General features: G+C 37.7%; 1 protein-coding gene across 3 annotated transcripts in view; it reads left to right on the forward strand.

The window, feature by feature from the left end:
* LOC134542643 (phosphatidylinositol 4-kinase beta) overlaps positions 1–21,960 on the forward strand; it is a 98,479-nt gene that overhangs the window by 44,124 nt on the left and 32,395 nt on the right. For all 3 annotated transcript variants that reach the window (XM_063387048.1, XM_063387049.1, XM_063387050.1), the window contains 4 exons: positions 380–610; positions 1,124–1,360; positions 15,776–16,158; positions 16,945–17,163. In XM_063387048.1, the coding sequence (XP_063243118.1) occupies positions 380–610; positions 1,124–1,360; positions 15,776–16,158; positions 16,945–17,163 (1,070 nt within the window). The remainder of the gene's footprint in view (positions 1–379; positions 611–1,123; positions 1,361–15,775; positions 16,159–16,944; positions 17,164–21,960) is intronic.

Genomic DNA, 21,960 nt, shown 5'->3' on the forward strand with positions numbered 1-21,960 from the left:
AATAATTTATTGTGAAATCAAGTAGATTCTCTTTGTATTTAAAAAAACATACATAAATATAATCGGAGACAAGAATTATATGAAATTAAATTTTAGTGTTAATGAATATTTCTGTTAATATTTAAGAGTAATATAATTGTGTATGTACAAAGTACTGTAGGTAAAGGTAAAACAGCGAAAAAAGAATACCAAAGGAAAAGATGTTTACTGGTGTTTACTTGTCGGAATTTGAAAGATTTTTTTTCCGCAGTCTCTATTGTGGGGGCCCTCCGTTTGTGGAGGCCCCGGTTGCCCTCCCCTAACTCCGGCCCTGATAGACAGACTGCATGGAACCGTCATGAAGCAGGGTGGCACAGTTGACGAGTCGGGGCGGTTGCAGGCCCCGCGCCTGGCCCCCGAGCTGCACCTGGTGCAGGCCCTCATCTCCGTGGGCAAGCTGCTGGGCACCATCCCCACCAAGGAGGCCAAGACGACGCGGCTGCTCGCGGAGCTGGCCACGCTCAACCTCAACCTGCCGGCCCGCGTCTGGCTGCCCATTCACAGCCACCTGCCGCACCACATCGTGCGCTTCCCCCCTCACGTGTCTGTGGTGCTCAACTCCAAGGACAAGGTCTGCTTCCCTTCTCTGCACTGTGACGTGAGAGTGTCTGGCAAGTAGTGGTGTATGCCGAGTTACATGTCGGCAGGGGCGTAGCCAGGGGGGGGTGGGGGGTGGGGGGTGTTAAGGTCTTCACACCCCCCCTTAGCACCAAATCTTTAATTAATTTCTTATTCATCACTCAAACAAAATTCATATTAAAAATAATAAAAAAAAATTTTACCATTACAATATTGAAATTTTAAGTACCGAAAACTGCCAAAATAGCACTATTTTACATCTTAAAATCCAAATTTTCCCCGGGGGAAGACCACCGGACCCCCCTGCTTTAATACGGGGGGGGGGGGGGGGGCATGCTTCTTAACACACACACACACACACACACACACACACACACACACACACACACACACACACACCCCCATACACAAATCCTGGCTACGCCACTGCATGTCAGTGGGCTGGCACGAATTAATCTTTAGTAAAAGCGCAGTATGTACGTCGGGGTGCGGTGGCGTGCGGCAGGCGCCGTACCTGGTGTACGTGGAGGTGCTGGAGGTGGACGACACCCACACGTCGCCCGTGCCGGCCAAGACCATGAACACGCTGCGCCACACCAAGTCGGAGGAGAACCTGGCGGCGGGCGACGCGACGGGCCCGGCCGAGCCCCCCTCCCTCGCCTCCTTCAACGTGTACGGCAACCCCGACCCCGATGAGACCGGCGACTGCTGGTCCCAGGAGGACGACGACATATCCCAGCAGGTCCGTGCTCTCTGCTCTCTGCTTGCTTCGGGGAAACTAACAATACGTGACCAAACAAAATCGAGTGTCTAAATATGGGTGTATTTTCTCGTATAATCGTCGCACATTTTATTCTAAAATCAAGTTTGAAAAGTAGGGGTGCGACGAATTTGCGGGGAAAATATTTTTTGTTAGGTAAAGTTATTCATAAAAACAAAACCCGTTCATGGAAAGTACGTTTTTTTAAAAAAAGGTGGAGTATATAAGAGCACGCCAAATAATCTATATTAATAATTCCTTAAACAAAAACCTTTCTTCAACTTTAAATAAAAAAACCAGAACTCTAACCCGAACGCAAGCCACTTGAATCTGACGTGAACTAACGTGTCGTAGTGCACACTTACCACGAAAGAATGCGGGCTATCAAATGTAGTTAACTCGGCACCTGACAGAGAGCGCGCGTTCTATGCACTCGGCGAGATATCGATATTCGACTACGTGCACGCGCTCTATACGGGAAGCAACATAACCAAACATGAATGATGCGCTGGCTACATTTTTAAGCGGTACGCTGCGGCAACGCAGACGATCAGATAAAGGAAATGTTTAAAAACGTCGTTATAAGAAAATTTAAACTTCAAACAACTTAGTATTTCTGTTAATTAAATAAATAAGTGGTAATGACCGAAATTAAATTTTAGATTATACCTACACCGCGGCGACGCAGACGATCAGATAAAGGAAATAACTTTTAAAAACGTCTTTATAAGAAAATTTACATGTCAAACAACTTCGTATTTTGCCGTTAATTCATTAAGTAAGTGGTAATGACCTAATAAATATTAGATTTCTACTTTAAAATACATCGTTTTATACGGAAAAGATACCTACACAAAGCGCTCGGCATCTACTAGCGGGACCAAAAACATCATGCGACGTTTACGCGCGAAGTTTTATAATCCTAATTTTTACAGCCTAAAATATGGTTGCGACCATTACGCGCGTGCGATCATTGTACGATAAACACGGTACCTTTGCGCCACGGACTCTGCAGCGATGCTAGGAGTTACAGGTTAGCAAAGAGCAATGAAAACGATATAGCCTAAAGCGTTAAGAAATCATTAAGTCAGTGATTATATGTAAGATAATCCAGAGGTCTAGCTCCAATACAACTGAGCACAGTTATGGTATAACTGAAAGAAGGGTTAACTTAAACTGTTAAACCATTATTGAAACATTATTTTTTATTTTGGATATGCGACTGTAAAATGGTAATGTAAATTTCCATTGGCTAAATATAAAGGCAACACAATTTTGCATAACTGATCTGTAACAGTTGGATTAATTTGCTTTCGGAATATTGTACTGATACAGTAAAACCTCGCTCATACGGCCCCCAGTTTGTACGTACACCTTGGTCGTACGTACAGATTTTCAGAATCCGTGAAAAATGAGGCAAAAAATAAAAAAATATATATATGAAAAGTGTAACAAATACGTTAAAGTTTATTAAAATACAGTTGCAACCTGCAGCGTTTATAACAAATACGGGCTACATACACATTGCGTCACAGTAAAAAGTTAAAAAAAAAAAAAAAGGCCGCAAATTGATTTAAATTTACCGTCAATAGCGCGCCGTAAGCGGAGAAAGGTCATTGTACTCGGTCAGCTGCTGTTACGGCGCGGCATGGCCGCCGGCTGGCTCTCTTTGTTCGCTGAGCTGCGCATGCGCAGTATAACTCACTCTACGCTCCGCCCAGACTCGTGCCCTTCCATCAGCAGCCAGCCAATAGAAGCGAGCTTAGCAGAAAAAAATATAAGCTCCACCTCCCGTGTACCAATTTTGTACAGTTCTAATACCAGTTTATTGGTATACGCACCAGTTTTCTCGCTGCCGTGTTATGTTCAAGTTTACGTTCATCTTGATGTCTTGATACCAATAATTAATTTACGATCCCCAGAAATAAATGGTTAGTTTAAAAATATGCGTCAACTGTACAATACTTCCGAAATTATAAAATACGTATAAAACAGTTGCCTCCGCTTATTTTATCTTGTTAAGTTTATGTCTCGTACCAGTATTTCGGCGAAGTTGTGACACAAATACAGTATCAGAACTTAAGCAGCCACGTAATATTCCCGTTACGTTTATACATTCGTGAGTTTACGTTTTTCCCTCGTGCATTTTAGATTGTCTCCTACTATAATTACGCGGACTTCTACATGTCTAGGCTTAAATTATAAGTTTAGAAATAAAAGCAACTTTTCATGTTATAAAGTATGTATATTTTGCGTTTTAAAATATTCATTGCCGACTATAAACGTTACGTTTTTTATTTATTTTTATTTTATTTATTATTATTATTTGAGTGCCTACCAACAGTCAAAGCCTTTAACAGGTAGGCACTTAACAAATATTACATAAAGAAACAACAATAACATACACAAAACACAATGATAAACACAACAATAAAAATGGGACAACACAAACATAAACACATGACAAAGGACACTTATAAGATAAAGTAGCTAAATTTGTCAAATTTAAATTAATTCTTATCAATGATATAACAATAAAACATTATTTACATCAGAAGTTATCTTAACTGCAAGAAAATTAAGAATTCAAAATATCTTTCATAGAGAATTTTGCCCTTTGGAATGGGTCTAAATCTTTCAACATATCATTACAATTATCAGTACACCGTTTTGATAGCTCATTTTTTATGTGATACGTTCGAAAGGGTCGCATTGTTCTATGATTGAATGAAGGAACTCGAAGACCAATTTTGTTTAATATTTCAGTGCTGTGGTAAACATTTATAAAACAATTTATTACAAAAACAGTATCAGAAACTTTCCTTCTAAACTGCAGTGTATGCGTGTTCAGGGTTTCAAGGATTAGATCGTAGTTAAAATTCTCTGAATTATCATCTATTAAATGTTTGTTATAAATGTATCTGAACAATTTCTTTTGTATATTTTCAAGTCTATTTGAGTCAGTGGTAGTTATAGAGTTCCAGATGACAGAGCCATACTCTAATCTCGATCTTACTACGGTAAAATAAAGACTAATTACAGAATCAAGAGAGCTAGCCAAATAAGTTAAATATTTTATAAGCCCAATTATTTTGTTTGCACTTGCAGTTAAATTATCCACGTGGTGATGAAAGTAAAATTTTGAATCTAAGAGAATACCTAGATCATGCATACAATAAGTTCTCTGTATCATGTTGTTGTTTATTACATAGTTAAAATTTTCTGTATATGTTTTCCTAGAATATGATATTATTTTAATCTTCTTAAGATTTAATTTCATTCCGTTAGTTTGACACCACTTAGTTACATTATTTATATCTTCTTGCAACAATAAACAATCACTTGGTGTTCTAATGGTACTATATATTTTTAGATCATCCGCATAGAGCAAAGCTCTCGAATGCTGAATAACATTAACTATGTCGTTTATAAAAATTACAAATAAGTAAGGTGATAAGGTTCCACCCTGAGGAACACCAGACGGTGCATTAAAAGATGAAGATAAAGTGCTACAAATACGAACAGCAAAGGATCTTTCATTTAGATAGTTACAGAACCAATTAGTGTAGGAGGCATTCAAACCAAAACTAGTTAATTTATCTACAATTAGAGAGTGCTTGCATGTATCAAATGCTTTACTTAAATCGAAATATATAGCATCCACTTGTTTGCGGGATAAAATTTCGCCGTACGTATAATTAACAAACGCAAATAAATTTGTGATCGTAGTTTTACCAGGTACAAAACCGTGTTGACTATCCGCTATTAAATGGGAAGTATGAAAATAAATATGTTTATGTATAATTTTTTCAAAAACTTTAGAAAAGCCACATAAAAGTGATATCGGTCTATAATTAGTAACTAATTGTCTATCACCTTTTTTTAATACTGGGACAACAATAGCTTGTTTCCATAATTTTGGATAGATTCCAGAACTCAGACTTTTATTGAAAATGTGAGCTAATATAGGTGCTAATATCTCCTTGCAGCCTTTAATAATAAAGTTGGGAATACCATCTACTCCTGCTGATTTGGTTGATTTTAGACATTTAATAGCCCAAAGAACGCGGCTGATTGTAATGATAGGTGGCATTAAGTTAGTTTCATACTTATGCGTTTGTGGTTGGAACTGCACATCACGTGGCTGATCATAAACTTCAGCAAAATGTTTACCAAAGGAATTGGCAACAGCAGCTGGATCACTTAATAGTACGTTATTTTCGATAACTTCAAGAGACTGTTTGTAACCTTCCTTCATAATTTTAACATAGTTCCAGAATTTAGATGGGGATGATTTTATTTTGTTATTTATATTTTCAATCCATTTGTTTTTATCTGATTTAATTTTTATTTTCACTAGTCGTCTTAAGTCTGAAAATTTATGGTACTGAATTTCATTATTTGTTTTTTTGTACTGCCTAAATGAGTGTTCTTTGCGTTTCAAAAGATAAATAAGTTGTTTCGAAAACCAATTTGGGTATTTAGATTGAAATTTTGTTGAGAGAGGAATACAATGTTCCAATGCATTTACCATATTATTTGTTAAATATTCAACCATATCATTTACATTGTCCATATGATAAATACAATCCCAATTTAATTTTAGTAAAATCTCATAGAGAGAAAGGTAATCACCTTTACTGTAGTTCCTGAAGCTGGATTGATAATTAGGGTTATTAGAATTATCTTTATTGGAATAAGTTTTAATGACAATGTCTAGAGCAGGATGAGAGTTATCTTCATTGACAAACGGGTCGGGATGTTTATCAATACTAATAACATTCATGTTAGAGAATACAAGATCAAGCATACTATAAAATGATAAAGTATTATTATGTTGTTCTAAGCCAAGCGTGTTGATTATTTCAAGTAGAAACTGTCCTTTAATTTTGTTGTAGTAATGACGTACATTTTGTGTATGGCTGTACTTCCAGTCAGTCCCTGGCACGTTAAAGTCACCAGTGAGAATAATAGGGTAAGGATATCTACTAAGATTGGCTTCCAAAAAAGAAAAATAATTTTTAAAGTCTTTAACAGAGAAATAGGGGGTAATATAAATATTGCCTACTAAAAACTTTGTGTTATGTCCATTATCAATTTCTACCCAAACTGCATCAACTTCAGGTATATTAAACTCCGTTTTATACAAAACATTTGAGAAACTACATTTGTCAACTGCTATTAATGCTCCTCCCCCACGTTTCATTGTAGTTGTATCATAATTACGATCCTTGCGGAAAATTTGAAAGTTATCATTGAAATAATGAGAGTTAATTGAATTTTCATTTAACCAAGTTTCCGTTAAACAGATAATTGAGAAATTGGAAGCTAAGACATTTTCATAAAATTCAGTAGATTTAGTTCTTAACACTCTAACATTCTGATAGTACAAATGCTAGGTATCACTTATCAACTTATTTATTACCTAGACTGTTTTTTCTGCGCCTCCGGCCGCCGCACTAATTAATCCAGTAGGATTCTTCAGGAGTATTTTGTCTTCCAGATGGCTCAGGGTTGTCACTTTGAGAAGAGCTGAAGGGAGTCACATTATCACTTTGCTTGTCAGGGTTATTACTTGACGTGAAGAGTTGTTCATTTTTTAGACGTCCATAGAAAGGGGCTATTAAACATCCAGAAGGCCAAAAAACTGTATTGAAAATACGATCATAGTCTGTTTCAGCAACTGCAATATAAAATGAAGAGTAACTATCATAACGGGTTTTTAGTAGGGATGGGTTGAGTACACATTTTTATCGATTCCGATACCAGTACCGATTCCTAAATTTCGATTCTCGATTCCGAGTCATTCCAGTTTTCGATTCCTGGTAATTCTGGTCACATAATTAAAACTACTTAAGAATTGAATGCATTACATAATGATAATAACATGTATAAAGGATAATTATAAACTTAGGATGAAATGTTGAGGGTTGTTTTTTTTTGTTTTTTTAATTACCAGTGAAGAAGCATCTTCACATAAAGTTTGTTTGTTAGTAAGTACTAGGCTGTGCACAAAGAAGTTCAACATTTAGACAGGGTTATTTAACAGGCGATAACGCTGATAACATAACATCTTTGTTCAAAATGGGTTCAAAGGTAGCACTATTTTTTTCTGTGGTACCTTTTGACTTAGTTGGTGACAGTGCTGTAAACAAAAGTTTGTTTTTCTTCAAAGACTTATTTTTTCTGGTAGTAATGTGTGCCGGGATTTCAAATGCTTCATTAAATTGGTTGTAGATTTATAAGTACCGCTCCGTGAAATTTGCGCACTACCATGATTACAAATTGCATATTTGTCATTTTCACTATTGATGCGAAAATGTTCCCAAACTTTAGACATGTTGATACAATATCAGACCATTCGCATTGTAATTTGAAACGACAGTCGGCGAACATTTTTTTACTAACAAACTAGCAAAACACTTGAAAATAGTTTTAGCAAAACAATATTTGTGCCAAATAAATAGCATAAATGCGAAACAATTCACAGTAACCTCAATAGCACGACGGTGAATTACAATTCACCGTTGTGCTATTGAGGTTACTGTGAATCGTTTCGTATTTATGCTATTTATTTGGCACAAATATTGTTTTGCCTAAACTATTTTCAAGTGTTTTTCTAGTAATTATTACGGTTTTCCTTTGCAAGAAATAAACACGAGCCTCTGTTGGCGGTATGGCCAGAGAATTCTTTATTATCGATTGTTGCTTTCATTATACAATTTGTCCCGTACGCAACGAATCGATACGTTTCGACTTGACTTTATATTTTATGGCCACCAGAGATTTTGTGGAGGCCATCATCCTTGAATGGCTCACAACTAAAATGGTGACGACACGTGATGTGATCTCGTTTCATAACCGTCACTTTCTTCACAAAAAGCAATGGACTTTTCTTAACTGCAAATAAAATTAATAACCCTTTTTACAATTTATTTACGTCTAATACATGAGTGAGGAATAATGTTCTTCGATCGTGGAGTTTTAATTAAAGGTTAAACATGCCCGGTAACATTGTTTTTATTTATTTTTATTCGTATAAAATTAATATTTAATAATAATGAGCATTATTAGGAATTTTATGCGCATACGGCAGGTAAGATATATTAAAATAAGTAAGTAAAGTTCAGACGAAAATATATTACTACTGTATTTTCTTAACTTCACCGATTCCTAACCTACCTTGCCCTTTTTTAGTACCCGATACTGAGTACCCAAATTTTTTAATAATCGGTGGTATCGAGGAATCGGAGAATCGAATCGACCCATCCCTAGTTTTTAGTTTGACTACCTTTAAACTCGTCACTTTAAGTTCTGTGTTGATATATGAAACAATGTCATTCTCTTGGACATCTGGCGCAAAACGTGAAACAAAAATTGATTTAGTGCAGGGCCTGACAGGTTTGGATACTGTTTTAAGGTGCACGTTGTTTCTGACGCCGAGTTGTACTTGTTTCTTGGTGACACCATGCTTGGAAGTTGCTGACCCAGATTCTCCAGGTGGCTTCCTCGCGCGGCCGCGCACTTCAACAAAGCCATCAGCGTCAGCAGCTGACTGTGGCGCTATGTGCTGAACTTGTGCTATGTCTGCAGAGGAAGGCTGCTTCGTAGCGCTACCACGAGGCGCTGTACTGACGGCATTTGCCACATGCTGGTTACTTGTATTTTTATTAGCTATATATATATTTTTGCTATTGCATTTCACAATGTTTTTAGGCTTACTAGCTAATCTTATCTACATTTAAAGTACCCATGGTATTTTTTTATTTGAGCAAATATATTGTGTGTTAATTATTATTTTATTGATATAAAACATAAAAACTGTAAACACGGGGCTTACGACACTGAAGGCAGCAGGACACGGCAACGGCAATGGCAATTCATTTCCCGCGGCAGCGGTGGGAAAAATTGGTTAGAGGAGGGGGTGGCCACAAATGGACGTAATTTGGCCTCGCTGGGTCGTACGTACAACTCGGTCGTAAGGACAAATTTTGGAGAACCGTGAGTGTACGTAGAATCAAGGTTTCACTGTATTTAGTTCTAGGTGACTTAAACTTGTGATAAACCATTGCTGAAGAGATTATTTCTGATATCAGTGGACATGTTTATGTTGGATCAATACGAATATAATTTTCTTGTTCAATAGTTATGAATTCCATATCATTCTGAAGTTTAAATCAGAATGGTGCCCATAGAAGTAAAAGGAGGATATCGTTGAATTATCAAGTACAGTGAAAACTCGATTCTACGTACACTCACAACAGTTCTCCAAAATTTGTCCTTACGAACGAGTTGTACGTATGAACCAGCCAGGCAAAATTACATCCATTTGTGGCTACCCCCCCCCCCCCCTCCAACCCATTTTTCCACCGCGGGAAATGACCTGCCGTGTCTACTATATATTATGCTGGTGTATTTTCGATCGAAATTATATCCTATTCGTGCTGAAACAACACTTGAGCTAATCAAACGTAAAAATAAAAAAAAAATTGACAGGGAAGGCAGTGTCGTAAACCCCGTGTTTACATTTTTTTTATATTTTATATCAATAAAATAATAATTAAAACACAATATATTTGCTCAAATAAAAAAATACCGTTAGTACTTTAAGTGTAGATAAGATAAGCTAGTAGGCCTATAAACATCGTGAAAAACGTAACGTTTATAGTCGGCAATGAACATTTTAAATTGCAAAATATACATTTTTTATAACATGAAAAGTAGCTTTTATTTCTAAACATGTAATAATTTAAGCCTTGGCGTGTAAAAGTCAATAGCCCGTATTTTTTTATAAACGCTGGACGTTGCAACTGTATTTTAACTAAACTTTAATGTATTTCTTATGCTTTTCTTTCTTTTTTTTTTTTTTGTCTCATTTTTCACGGTTTCTGAAAATCTGTATGTACGACCGAGGTGTACATACGAACCGGGGGCCGTACAAGCGAGGTTTTACTATTGAGTTACCGTATTTACTCGATTGCAAGACGACTCAAATGCAAGACGAGGTCAACTTTTTAACCTTTATAAACCAGAAAATAGTATATAACAAGCTATAAATAAACATTTTACCGCCACCGTCGCACGTTAGCTTCGGATATGCCAAAACGTCTTGATGCAGCACTGTTGTTGTTTTATTCTGCATATTTTACCACAATGAGCTTAAAATTTGCATCGTGATATGTTCGAGAGCCTTTCTTTATAAAAGAACTTGATGTTCCTCGCCTTTCAACACTATCCATTTTAGGTTCCCGCAATTTACCGCATTTGTTTATTAACGAAAATAAACACTTTCGTTTACATAGAATAACGTTAAAACGTATACACTTTGGGTTACTAAAATTGTTACAGCGCTCGCAACATAGTGGAGATATCATGTACTACAAAATTCAGCATGAGAAATGACCTGGTTTACAAACTCCCAAGTCTAGGTTTCACGTCTTCTTTCGTGCATACTTTATCTATGGCGTGAGCGCAAATAAACAAAGCATGGCTACTAGTACCGTAGATGTTTTTTATAATCTTTTTGCGTACAAATTAGCTTTAAATTGTACTGTATTTTTCATTAAATGATTATAATGTTAATAGTTATTGATTGCCTGTACCCATAAAAGTAATTTCACATTGTATTAGCCTAAAAATGTGGGACAAACTACCATCAAAAATAAAGATTTTCAAATGCAAGACGAATGTGAAATTTTTTACCGTTGCCGGGAGAAAAAATAGTCGTCTTGCATTCAGGTAAATACGGTATATCTTGTGTTCATTCTGAGGAAATTCTTAAACGTTTCTACCCAGCAAATAGACAGCTCTGCGAGGTTTGACACTGTATACGTAACATATTACTAGAGACATGCAGTTTTGGGGTTTATTTTATAGCAAAATTCGTTGTTATTTACCCTTAAAAGTGGTGTTATCATACATCAAAAGCGGTGTTATTTTTTAAATAGTTTTAGCACTATAAATTTAAAAAATTAAGCTAAGCATACCTTGAAATTTTGGACACATTCTTGCATTGTACAGTTGCACTAGCAGCAGTAATTTACAATCGAATTTACACATCACTTTTTACATACAGTAATTGAAAATATTTTAGTACCTAAACCAGCAAGAATAAATATGAAGTCTCTAAAATAGTGACATAAACACATGGAACAAAATCCTCAAACTTTAGCTCTCGAAAGCAAAAGTAGCCATGATACACAAATTAGCCTCACTTAAATTTGTCCTGCGGTCTGTTAAGACTGTGTTATATGAGGACAAAAATCGTTCACAGTCAACGTTTGCAGAAGGCATCCAGATGGCTTCAAGGCAGCTGGAAGCAAACAATGGCTGTGACAGCTTTACTACATTCAATGACTTCACTACGTCCACTGAATTGTCTGTTTCCATTTGTTTTGTAACAATGTCCTGAAGCTGACCAAAACCAGCTGTTAATTCTTCAGTGCTTATGGAGTAGAGACTATGGACAGTTTTCAGTTTCTGCACCATTTCTGGGTTTAATTTAGCAAGCAACAAACTTTCCTGACTAAAAATTTGAATTGCTTCAAATCTCTTTCTACTTGGGTCAGTTGTCATGAGAGAGTTCAGTTTGGAAAGGGCTTGTGTTGCTGTTCTTGTGATGGACACTTTAGCTTCAGCAGCTTTAGCGGGGGGCATGTTAGACAAAGCTCTACTGGTTGCCTCAAAATAAATGCCACGAGTGATGTTTTCAAATTTTTTTTTTATACCTTGCAAGTCCCCATATAGTGAATGGGCAGTTGGATACAAAGAACCTTCAAGTTTCTGTATTAGCTCTACAAGGCTCTTGGCATGCTCTTTCACAAAGACAGCTTGACAAAGAATGAGAGAAATGTCATTTTCTGTGAGTGAACACAGAAACTCAACCCCTGAATTTTGTGTTGCCTTTAGTTCATCTGTTTTGCAGAAATCAACAATGTCATGTATGTAGTCTGCTACATAAAAAACGCTGTTGAACCAGGAATTCCATCTAGTAACAACAGGAAGTGGGAACAATGGACGTTTCTCTCCATGCTTTTCTTCAAGAAAGCTAGCATACAGGTGCCTTCTTTTCCTGGTGTTGTTGAACACATTTTTTATTTTGCTCATAGCATTGTTCAACTCAGGCAACTCTTTCACCCAGACATTGCCAACTAGATTTAACTTATGTGCCCAGCACTGGACATGCGTTAACTGGTCTCCAAGGATTACTTCGAGAGTACTAACAGCCTTGGTCATATAACGAGCAGCATCGGTTACTACTGAGAGCACATCACCATACTGTACATTGTACATTTTGAGTGAATCTAAAATTGCCCTCACACAGTTTGTGGCATTAGCAGCTTCAAGAAAGTGAACTCCTGCAACAAATATTTCTGGTTTATCCTGTTGAAGATTCAGAATTCTAAATAAAACAACAAATACACACCTACCCATTTTATCTGTTGTTTCGTCGCACAGTATGTCAATTTTTTTGTCCTTTAATGCAGTTTTGGCATCTTCAATTCTGCATTTGGCTATGTCCCCTACATATTTCTCACGGACTGTTCTCGCAAGTGGCATGTCTCCAGCACCTTCGATGTATTTGTTCAGCCATGCCCTGATATTAGGATCATCAAGCTTTTCAAGGGGTATATTTGCCTTTATAAAGGTCTCTGCTGTTTCCTTTATAAATTCCAACTTTTTGTCTTTTTGGACATTATTTTTTGCTGTCTGAAACGCTGAAGATATTGACGACTGGCGTTCAGACGCACTAGATGAGCCTTGCAATGAAGAGAGACGCTTCTTGTGTTTTTCACTGCCTACATGTTTTTCACATGAGTCTTTCCTATCCCAAGAGACGGTGACATTACAGTGACGACAAAAAAGTGTGGTTGAATCACTAGCATAAAGTCCGTGTTGAGAAAATTCAGAGGCTCGCTGTTTTGCAGTTACCGGCACTTTAGGCATTTTAATAGGCCTAATGTTTTAGCCGACCTTTAAATTGTACACCTTTAATTTATTTCACAGACGTTGAAAACTATCTGTAACAAAATTCGACCCGTTAAACTTTAACTTGCGCACAACAGAATGTTACGAATCGTCACCGTGTTTGCATTTTAAATTTGGTATTTGGTTAATAAAAATGGACGCAATGGACAAACAACGCTAAAGACTATATAAGAGAACAACGCTTCGAGAAACAACCTGCTGTAAACACCGTGATAATCGACTGTCCAGGCGAGCCGAATATCAAAATACAGCAAAACCCCTTATTTGCACTTTTCATGGGGACAAAGTAAAAAAGTGTAAAAAGCGGGAAAGTGTAAATAAAGGGAAAAGTAAGAAATACGTTAAAGTTAATTAAAATACAGTCGCATCCTGCCGCGTTCAGAACGGGCTACATTACACAGTAAAAATAAATAAAAAAGGGGCGCAAATTGATGAAAATTTACCGTCAATTGCGCGCCTTGCGCGGAGAAAGGTCATTGTACTCGATCATCTGTTGTTACAGTGCGGCCCAGTGCGGCGTCTGTTCTCTGAGCTGCGCATGCGCAGTATAACTCATTCAATGCTCCGCCCAGACTCGTGACCTTCCATCAGCAGCCAGCCAATAGAAGCGAGCCTAGCGGAAAAAAATATAAGCTCCACCTCCCGTGTACCAGTTTTGTCCAGTTCTAATACCAGTTTATTGGTATACGCACCCGCTTACTCGCTGCCGTGACATGTTCAAGTTTACGTTCATCTTGATGTCTTGATACCAATAATTAATAATTTACGATCCCCACAAATAAATGGTTAGTTTAAAAAATATGCGTCAACAGTATAATACTTCCGAAATTATATAATACGTATAAAACAGTTACCAAGATTCCACTCATTTTATCTTGTGAAGTTCATGTCTCGTACCAGTATTTCGGCTAAGTTGTGACATAAATACAGTATCAGCACTTACAATGTTACGATAATATTTCCGACATTTCCGTTACGTTTCTATATTCGTGAGTTTACGTTTTTCCCTAGTACATTTTAGATTGTCTCCTGCTGTAATTACTCGGACTTTTACACGCCTAGGCTTAAATTGTTACATGTTTAGAAATAAAAGCAACTTTTCATGTTATAAAATACACTGTGTGGGTAGTTATCTTTGGTTTTTTGTTGTTTCACGTTTGTTACTGTATTTACAAATTGAATTGCCGTGTTCGAATGAGGAAAATGTTCTGACTGTTCGCCGAAAATTCAAGGATTTCGCGTTATTATCCAAAATGTGAGAAATTCGCGTTATTCTTAAAAATGTACTCAAATTCGCGTAAAAATTCGTTTTATCGCAATCGCGAAATATGCATGTCTCTACATATTACTCATCATAATACATTTGGCAGTCAGCCATTTGCAACACTTTTATCTGAACATTCCATGACATAACTGCAGCAGTCCTTGGTGTTTATAACTACACCTTTCGTATTCCTCCAGCCCCTCACAAGTTTGTTGGTAACCGTGAGTGCTAGTTCTTATTAAGGAACTGACAAAGATAAGCTTGCTAACTCTTCTCCTGCTGCGGCTAGGGGATGGGTGAAAAATAAAATACAACAGACAGAAGGAAAACATGGGTATAAAAAATAGCAATCTTCTCTTGTGTTTTTTTGTTAGTAGCATGGGAATTGGTGAGGACGTACGATTGGGAGAGGAAGGGGGGTGGGGAATACAGTGCTGGACTGCTGCACTCTCCCTTAGTAAACAGACACAGAAGTACGAAAGGTCAACACCAGTACTATATTTCTTATGTGCTAATAAACTGAGACACGGAATACAATGACTTCACTTGTATCCACAGAACTCTACCGATGACAGATATATGGTGCAACCCATATTCGAGGGTGACCCGTCTGCGGGTAAATGCGGTACGTTCATTTATGTTTATAGTAAATTCAATCACTCTTAAAGAACCTGGGAAAGTAAAGGATTATTTCGAGCTATATGATTGTCTCCTATGTGTGTATTTTAGAAATGAAATGTTCAATTTGCTAATTGGATAGTTATTTTATTTATTTATTAATTATTTATTTATTAATATTGTAACATGCCCACCAACAGCCGAGGGCTTCAGCGGTGGGCACGACACATATATACAAGGACAACATATAAACAATACAAACAAAATACAAACAAACAAGTAAGGTTAAAATAAGTATAACTATTAAAAATAAACATCAAAACATGAAATGCATAAAAAGAAATACAAAACATAGACATCACAGTATAGTGAAATTACTAATTGCAGGCTTATGTAAAAATTAATTAAAAAAAGAAAAAGAAAAAAACATTATATTAATTGAGGAAACTGAATTCTGTTACATTGTAGTGTATAAAGAGATGAAGGATCCCGGTGGCGTGCTGAGAGGCTCGGCTCGGTGTTGGCAGTACCTGCAGCTGCGCAAGCCCGTGGACCGGGACACCATCTCGCAGCTGAGCCAGGAGTCGAGCGACTCCCGCGAGCCCGTGCTGGTGGCGGCGGGGGACATCCGGCGCCGGCTGTGCGAGTCGGTGGCCGACCAGCGGCGGGCGGCCTTCACGCACGACCCCGAGGACCCCTCGGCGGCCGCGCTGAAGGAGCCCTGGGCGGAGAAGGAGCGGCGCGTGCGCGACGCCTCCCCGTACGGCCGCTGCGCGTCGTGGCGCCTGCTGTCGGCCATCGTCAAGTGTGGGGACGACCTGCGGCAGGAGCTGCTGGCCTCGCAGCTGCTCACCATGCTGCAGCGCATCTGGCAGGCGGAGCACGTGCGCCTCTGGCTGCGTCCCTACAGGTGGCCGTCTTGCATCATCGTCCCACATTTTACTCTAAAATCCAGTTTGAAAAGTAGGGGTGCGACGATTATGCGTGAGAAAAAAATTTTTATTTGTTAGGTAAAGTTATTCATAAAAATCAAAATGTACAGGATCTTGCCATCAGAATCAAGGAATCAATTTGGATATATGAGATGGAACGTTTATTTGAATGTACTTCAATTGTATTTAGCTACATATTAGTACTTTAAATTGATTTTACTCAGTGTCTTGATTAAATTTTTTGTCAGCAAGCGCTTACCTGATTGGAAAACAAATTATTTTAACATACACACTTATGGAAAAAATTATTTCATTTGGGCTGTTTTGATTAGCACTTTGTTTTTCTGGGATGAATTAAAGTGTTATTTCAAGGGGAATGTGTACTTTATAAAAATGTCTTTTAAATATAACCTTTGCATCTGTATATAACTAACGAATGAATTAATTTAATGTAATTAAGGAAAAAATTACTCAGGACTACTCCATAGCTTTTTTTATTAAACAAAATAAATTATGTTCAGATTTTTTTTTTATTAACTTGATATGTTTGTAATTTAAATCCTCTTGTCCTGTCAGCCTCCCTACCCTGAAACTGGTGGAAAGAAGCAGGATTGATTCTACCGTGTAACATTTTTTTTTTTTCATATGCATAACATATCCTTAGTTAATTCTGTTTGCAAAGTGACGGTTAGGTCTGGTTTGAAGAAGAAAAGTGAACGCGTGTTGTGTGCTTGAAGGTTGTAAGGTATGTGTGGTGTGTGCAGGATCGTGTGCCTGTCCAACGACAGCGGCCTGATAGAGCCCATCCTGAACACGGTGTCCCTGCACCAGATCAAGAAACACTGCCAGCTGTCGCTGCTGCAGTACTTCACCCGTGAGTTCGGACCCCACAATTCAGAGGCCTTCCTCACCGCCCAGAAGAACTTCGTAGAGAGCTGTGCGGCCTACTGCCTGGTGTGCTACCTCGTCCAGGTCAAGGACAGGTCAGTGGCTCCTCCTACTTCTTAGCTGTGTATACATATACAGTAAAACATTTTTTTTTGCAACCCCATTTATTGCGACCACCTCTATATTACTACCCGATTTCGAGGAACCGTGAAAAAATTGCCGAAAATCCGAAGAAAATTGGACAGAAAATAAGTTACTTGTGGTGAGTAGCGTGTTACCTACTGCGTTTCTCTTGCTGAGTGCTGTACTGCCGTAGGCAGCGCATATCTAAAAATAGATACCACTTTCTGTCGACCGCAGTCAACGCTTAACAACCCCATTCCACGTCCCTTTGCCGGCAGGGTGCAGATAAAGGTTTTTGTGGCAACGTGTTTACGTTTAGCTTTTGTGAGTGTCTAGTGTGGTACGCAGTTAAGGCAAAGCTACCTGCTGGATTTCTCTTGATTTTGATTACTATCATTTGACAATACACAGCGACCAACTGGATGCACGCCCGCCTCGACTTGTTTTAACTGCCGCAGCGATGTTTATTTTGACAGCTATAGCAATTATCTTTTCCCGTGGGTTGATAGAAAAAGGTCGCTTCACCCAGCATAAAAAAAAAGGCTGCGTCACTTATTCCCCACGCAGGATACACACTGGCTGCCATCTGTATCCCCCGCATTTATCTTTCTTCTAACATTCCACGTCGCCTCTCGCGCGAGCAATAACGAAACAACCACGCATTGGGCCATTTTATGCTTTGTTTGGTGACAAGATTTATTTTATTCGGTATTTTCCTTTTCATAGGACCCTAGCTATTAAAGTACATTTATATTTAAGTTTGAAAGCTTGTAAATTCTTTGCCAGAGATTACTGAACTCGAACTTGGTGTGAAAAGTGACATATTTTGACCCCTCCCTCACCGCTTTGGTACACCATTCATAATAGCCCAATTTTACGGGAGAAGGGAGGGTGAAATGAACATTATTGGAAGTATTAAAGCCGACACAAAAATAAGCTGTGTGTTAAAATTAACAGATTTTAATAATTTTTTAGTTTTTTTTTTTTTTTTTTTTTAATTTTTTTTTCTGATTTTCACATTTTGGTCAAAATATCCAATTGTTTGACGGTTCCCGAGAATGTATTCGTAAAATCACTGCATCGTTAAATCCGGGGTTCGTGACATCGGGGTTCTAGTGTATTTAACTACTGCAAGCAGAAAATGTACATGTAAACTAACCAGTAAAAATAAACTGTCTTTTGACATATTTTCTTTAGAGGTGGCCTGTAGGGCGATGGACTTGTCATGAAGGTTGAAGTGGGTTTAAAGCAAAGCCGTCTAGCATTGTGAGTGACAGCATCCTGCCATTGTACGGCTGGTTTCTAAGCGAGTAGCGGTTTTTGAGGGGGGGGGGGGGGGGGTTGAAAACAACTTAAAATTTCGGAAAACATCTATTACGACACACCCTCTATTACGACCCTATTCCTGGGAACCGTGAGGGGTCGTTTAAGAGAGGTTTGACTGTATTACCTTTTTTAAAGTATAAGCTATTGTTGCGGATACTTGGAGCACGTGGGAATTACAGTTTTGGACTGGCCTGCACAATCTCCCTGTTTGAATCCGATGGAGCATTTGTGAGATAATTTAGGGAGACATGTTAGGCATCCTCATCCTCCTCCTAGTAACTTAAATCAGTTTCACATTGCTCTTTGTGAAGAATGGGATGCTGTGCCGGTGGAGTATTTTCAAAATGTAACTTCTTCTATGCCTGGCATAGTTAGGGCCCATCGCCGTGCAAGGGTGGTGATACTAGTTATTAGAAGGCCATCCCTTGTCAGAAAATCCGACGAAAGGGAAAAATTAGTGATGGGTTGATTCCGATTCCGGAATCGGTTGGTTCCACCGATTCCATTATAATCCTGGGATTCAGAATACAATGGTTTTGGAATCGACCATGACTTGATTCCTACATTGTTTTTAAGTTTGCAAAATACGTCTCCTACATAACGTAAGAAAATATTAAAATGCATGCAAATATAATTTTTAAACTACATGATACATTCTTTTTTTACGGAACTGATTTATGAATTATGGTGATTAACGTATTTATTTACTTGCACCGCCATTTTCCCTACAGTACAAATGCAGTATCTGCTTTCCCTCTTTAAGCGAAAGCATTTTTCGGAAATTACGTTGCAGCAGCACTGCATTTAATAGTAAACCGTCAAAAATAGACAAAACTATAAATGTTTAAAGAAAATTATGTAAATGTAAACGGCAAGTAAAATAATGTAAACGTTAACTATTTGATCATGGCGGCTACATTTGCCATTGTAAACAACCTAATATTTTTTTGGTGCTACCTGCCATGGTAAACCATACGGCCATGAACCAAATCTTTGGTGACGTGAACGTGAAAATTAAGATGTTTCACATCTCTGCACTTTAAACTTTAAAGAATTAAAATTAAATAATTTTTGAATGAAATTTTACCCAAATTCACAGTGGATTATAGCGACAATATTAAAATAAGTTTAAAAGCAACATAACCACATTGCTGTAAATCGGCGTTCTTGTGCGTGTTCAGCGATGCTCGTTATACGTGAGATATATTTTGGAAAGACAGTTGGCTAATCTGAATTTCCAAACATTGCTGCTGAAACGTTCGTAAATTTTTATTACCTAACATAAACAATCTTTTGAAAGTAGTTGTGTTAGTTTAACAGAATTGTTTCCGATAAATTTCTAAAATGAATTAAATTTTAACACGCGATTATTTCAAGAGTTTAAATATTTTGTGTAAGAAAATCTCACCATAAAATGTGGAAATTTTGAGATGCTAAAACATGCACAGAACTTTCTTACTCAAGAACCAAAAATTTATTTTCTCTTTACGGTTGTGAAGAACTGCTAAACTGAATGGATTTATTCTTTTCACCAAGTGAGATAATTAAGTTCTAGGTAATATATTAAAACGTAAGCATCTCTGACATTTTATTTTAGTGTGGTGCATATTTGTTTCTTGTCATTTCCATCATAATGAGATAATAAAGTTTTATTTTTACATTTCCCTCTTTATTTTTTTTCGCCCTGTTCCCTTGAAATATGTATAAATAAGGTTATATTGTCATTTTATTTGGATCATTATTTAGTTGTGCTTGAAAATAAAATTCTTAACCTAACCGTACAAACCTCTTTTTTTACAATTAATTAATTGAGTTGATAATGTAAGGTATCTAAAGTTGGTTAAGTTATAACATTACAGTAGAACCCCGATTTAACGAAGTGCTATGGTTACCGAAAATGTTTACTCTAAATCGATGTTTCGTTAAATCCGATTTTCCGATTTTCAATGACCCCCGCACTCATAATCGCGTCCCTACCGTTTCCATATCGTAGACAGGGTCGACGCTGATATCTTGTGCTGCCGTGCTATCTCAGACTTCGTCAACTTTACATCTTCAACGTATTTTAATCTCGCTCGTACGGCTTCCGGTTCGTACGTACACCTCGGTCGTACATACAGATTTTCAGAAACCGTGAAAAATGAGGCATAAAATAAAAGTTTAAAAATATGTAAAGTGTAAGAAATACGTTAAAGTGTATTAAAATACAGTCGCAACCTGCAGCGTTTATAACAAATACGAGCTACATACACATTGCGTCACAGTAAAAAATAAAAAATAAAAAAATTGGCCGCAAATTGATGGAAAATTTCCGACAATAGCGCGCCGTACGCGGAGAAAGGTCATTGTACTCGGTCAGCTGCTATTACGGCGCGGCGTAGCCGCCGGCTGACTCTCTTTGTTCGCTGAGCTGCGCAGCACTTATAAAAAACGTATTCCAAAAACTAAACACCGCGCACAAAGCTCTTACTGAGAATAATAAAGCTGTAGCAAACCGTATGTATTCGGTACCGAGTAACAGGTGCGCCATCTAGTAACGAGTAACGAAACGTTACACACGGCTGCATCTCGTTACTCGCATTTTTCGTATGTTTTACGCATGCGCGCGCATATTCGATGAATTTGCGTTACAAAGAACGATGTTTGTTTATTAAGTAAAGTATAATTTGGAAATTCGTCGTCAAAGTTTTTTACTGTTTATTAAAGGTATTGTGTGTGTAGACAAAGTTTGAGATTGGAACAGAAACAACGTAAGAAAGTATTGTTTACAAATTAGAAATATGTTTTTATTATCGCGTATTTTCACGTTTTTTTTGTTCTTATCTTAAAAGAGATAGTATAAAAAAGCCGCTCTAATGAGATTTAATTGTTTCTTGGTTAACAAAAACTGTTATTTATCAAATATTGTTAATTGTTTATATTCTATTTATTATTATTTACGCGACGTCATACTGTACGCGTACGCAATACGACTCGATTCGTTGCTGCAACATAACATAGCATGTTATGCGGTATCAGAAGTAACGAGTAATGTAACGTGATACGATAGTAACGAGTACTAATTGTTATAGTAACGAATACATACGGGGACGCTTTTTTTCGTTACTTTTACACCTCTAGAGAATAATGATAATGGCGTATTGGTGTGACGTGGTCACAAGTTGAAAAAACCTGGAGGATGGGAAAGGGAATATTTGGAAACGTGTGATTATTGGCTAGCACTGTTACTATGCGGGCGTGTTTGGAAGATAACGTGGTGAGTCAAGCCAGGCATAGAAGAGGGGGAGCGGGATGCAGACAAAGAAACCCTTCATGACGTCATGTGTCGCGGACAGTCTATCTATCCAGGTGCGCGCAATGGCACGCACCTACGCAATTCAGTTACAGCGCCCGCAGTTTTTAAGCAATTTGAACAACTTTTTTAATTTTTTCGTATTTGGACA

This window comes from Bacillus rossius (assembly GCF_032445375.1).
Source record: "Bacillus rossius redtenbacheri isolate Brsri chromosome 9 unlocalized genomic scaffold, Brsri_v3 Brsri_v3_scf9_1, whole genome shotgun sequence".
In the NCBI taxonomy this organism is placed as follows: Eukaryota; Metazoa; Arthropoda; class Insecta; order Phasmatodea; family Bacillidae; genus Bacillus; species Bacillus rossius.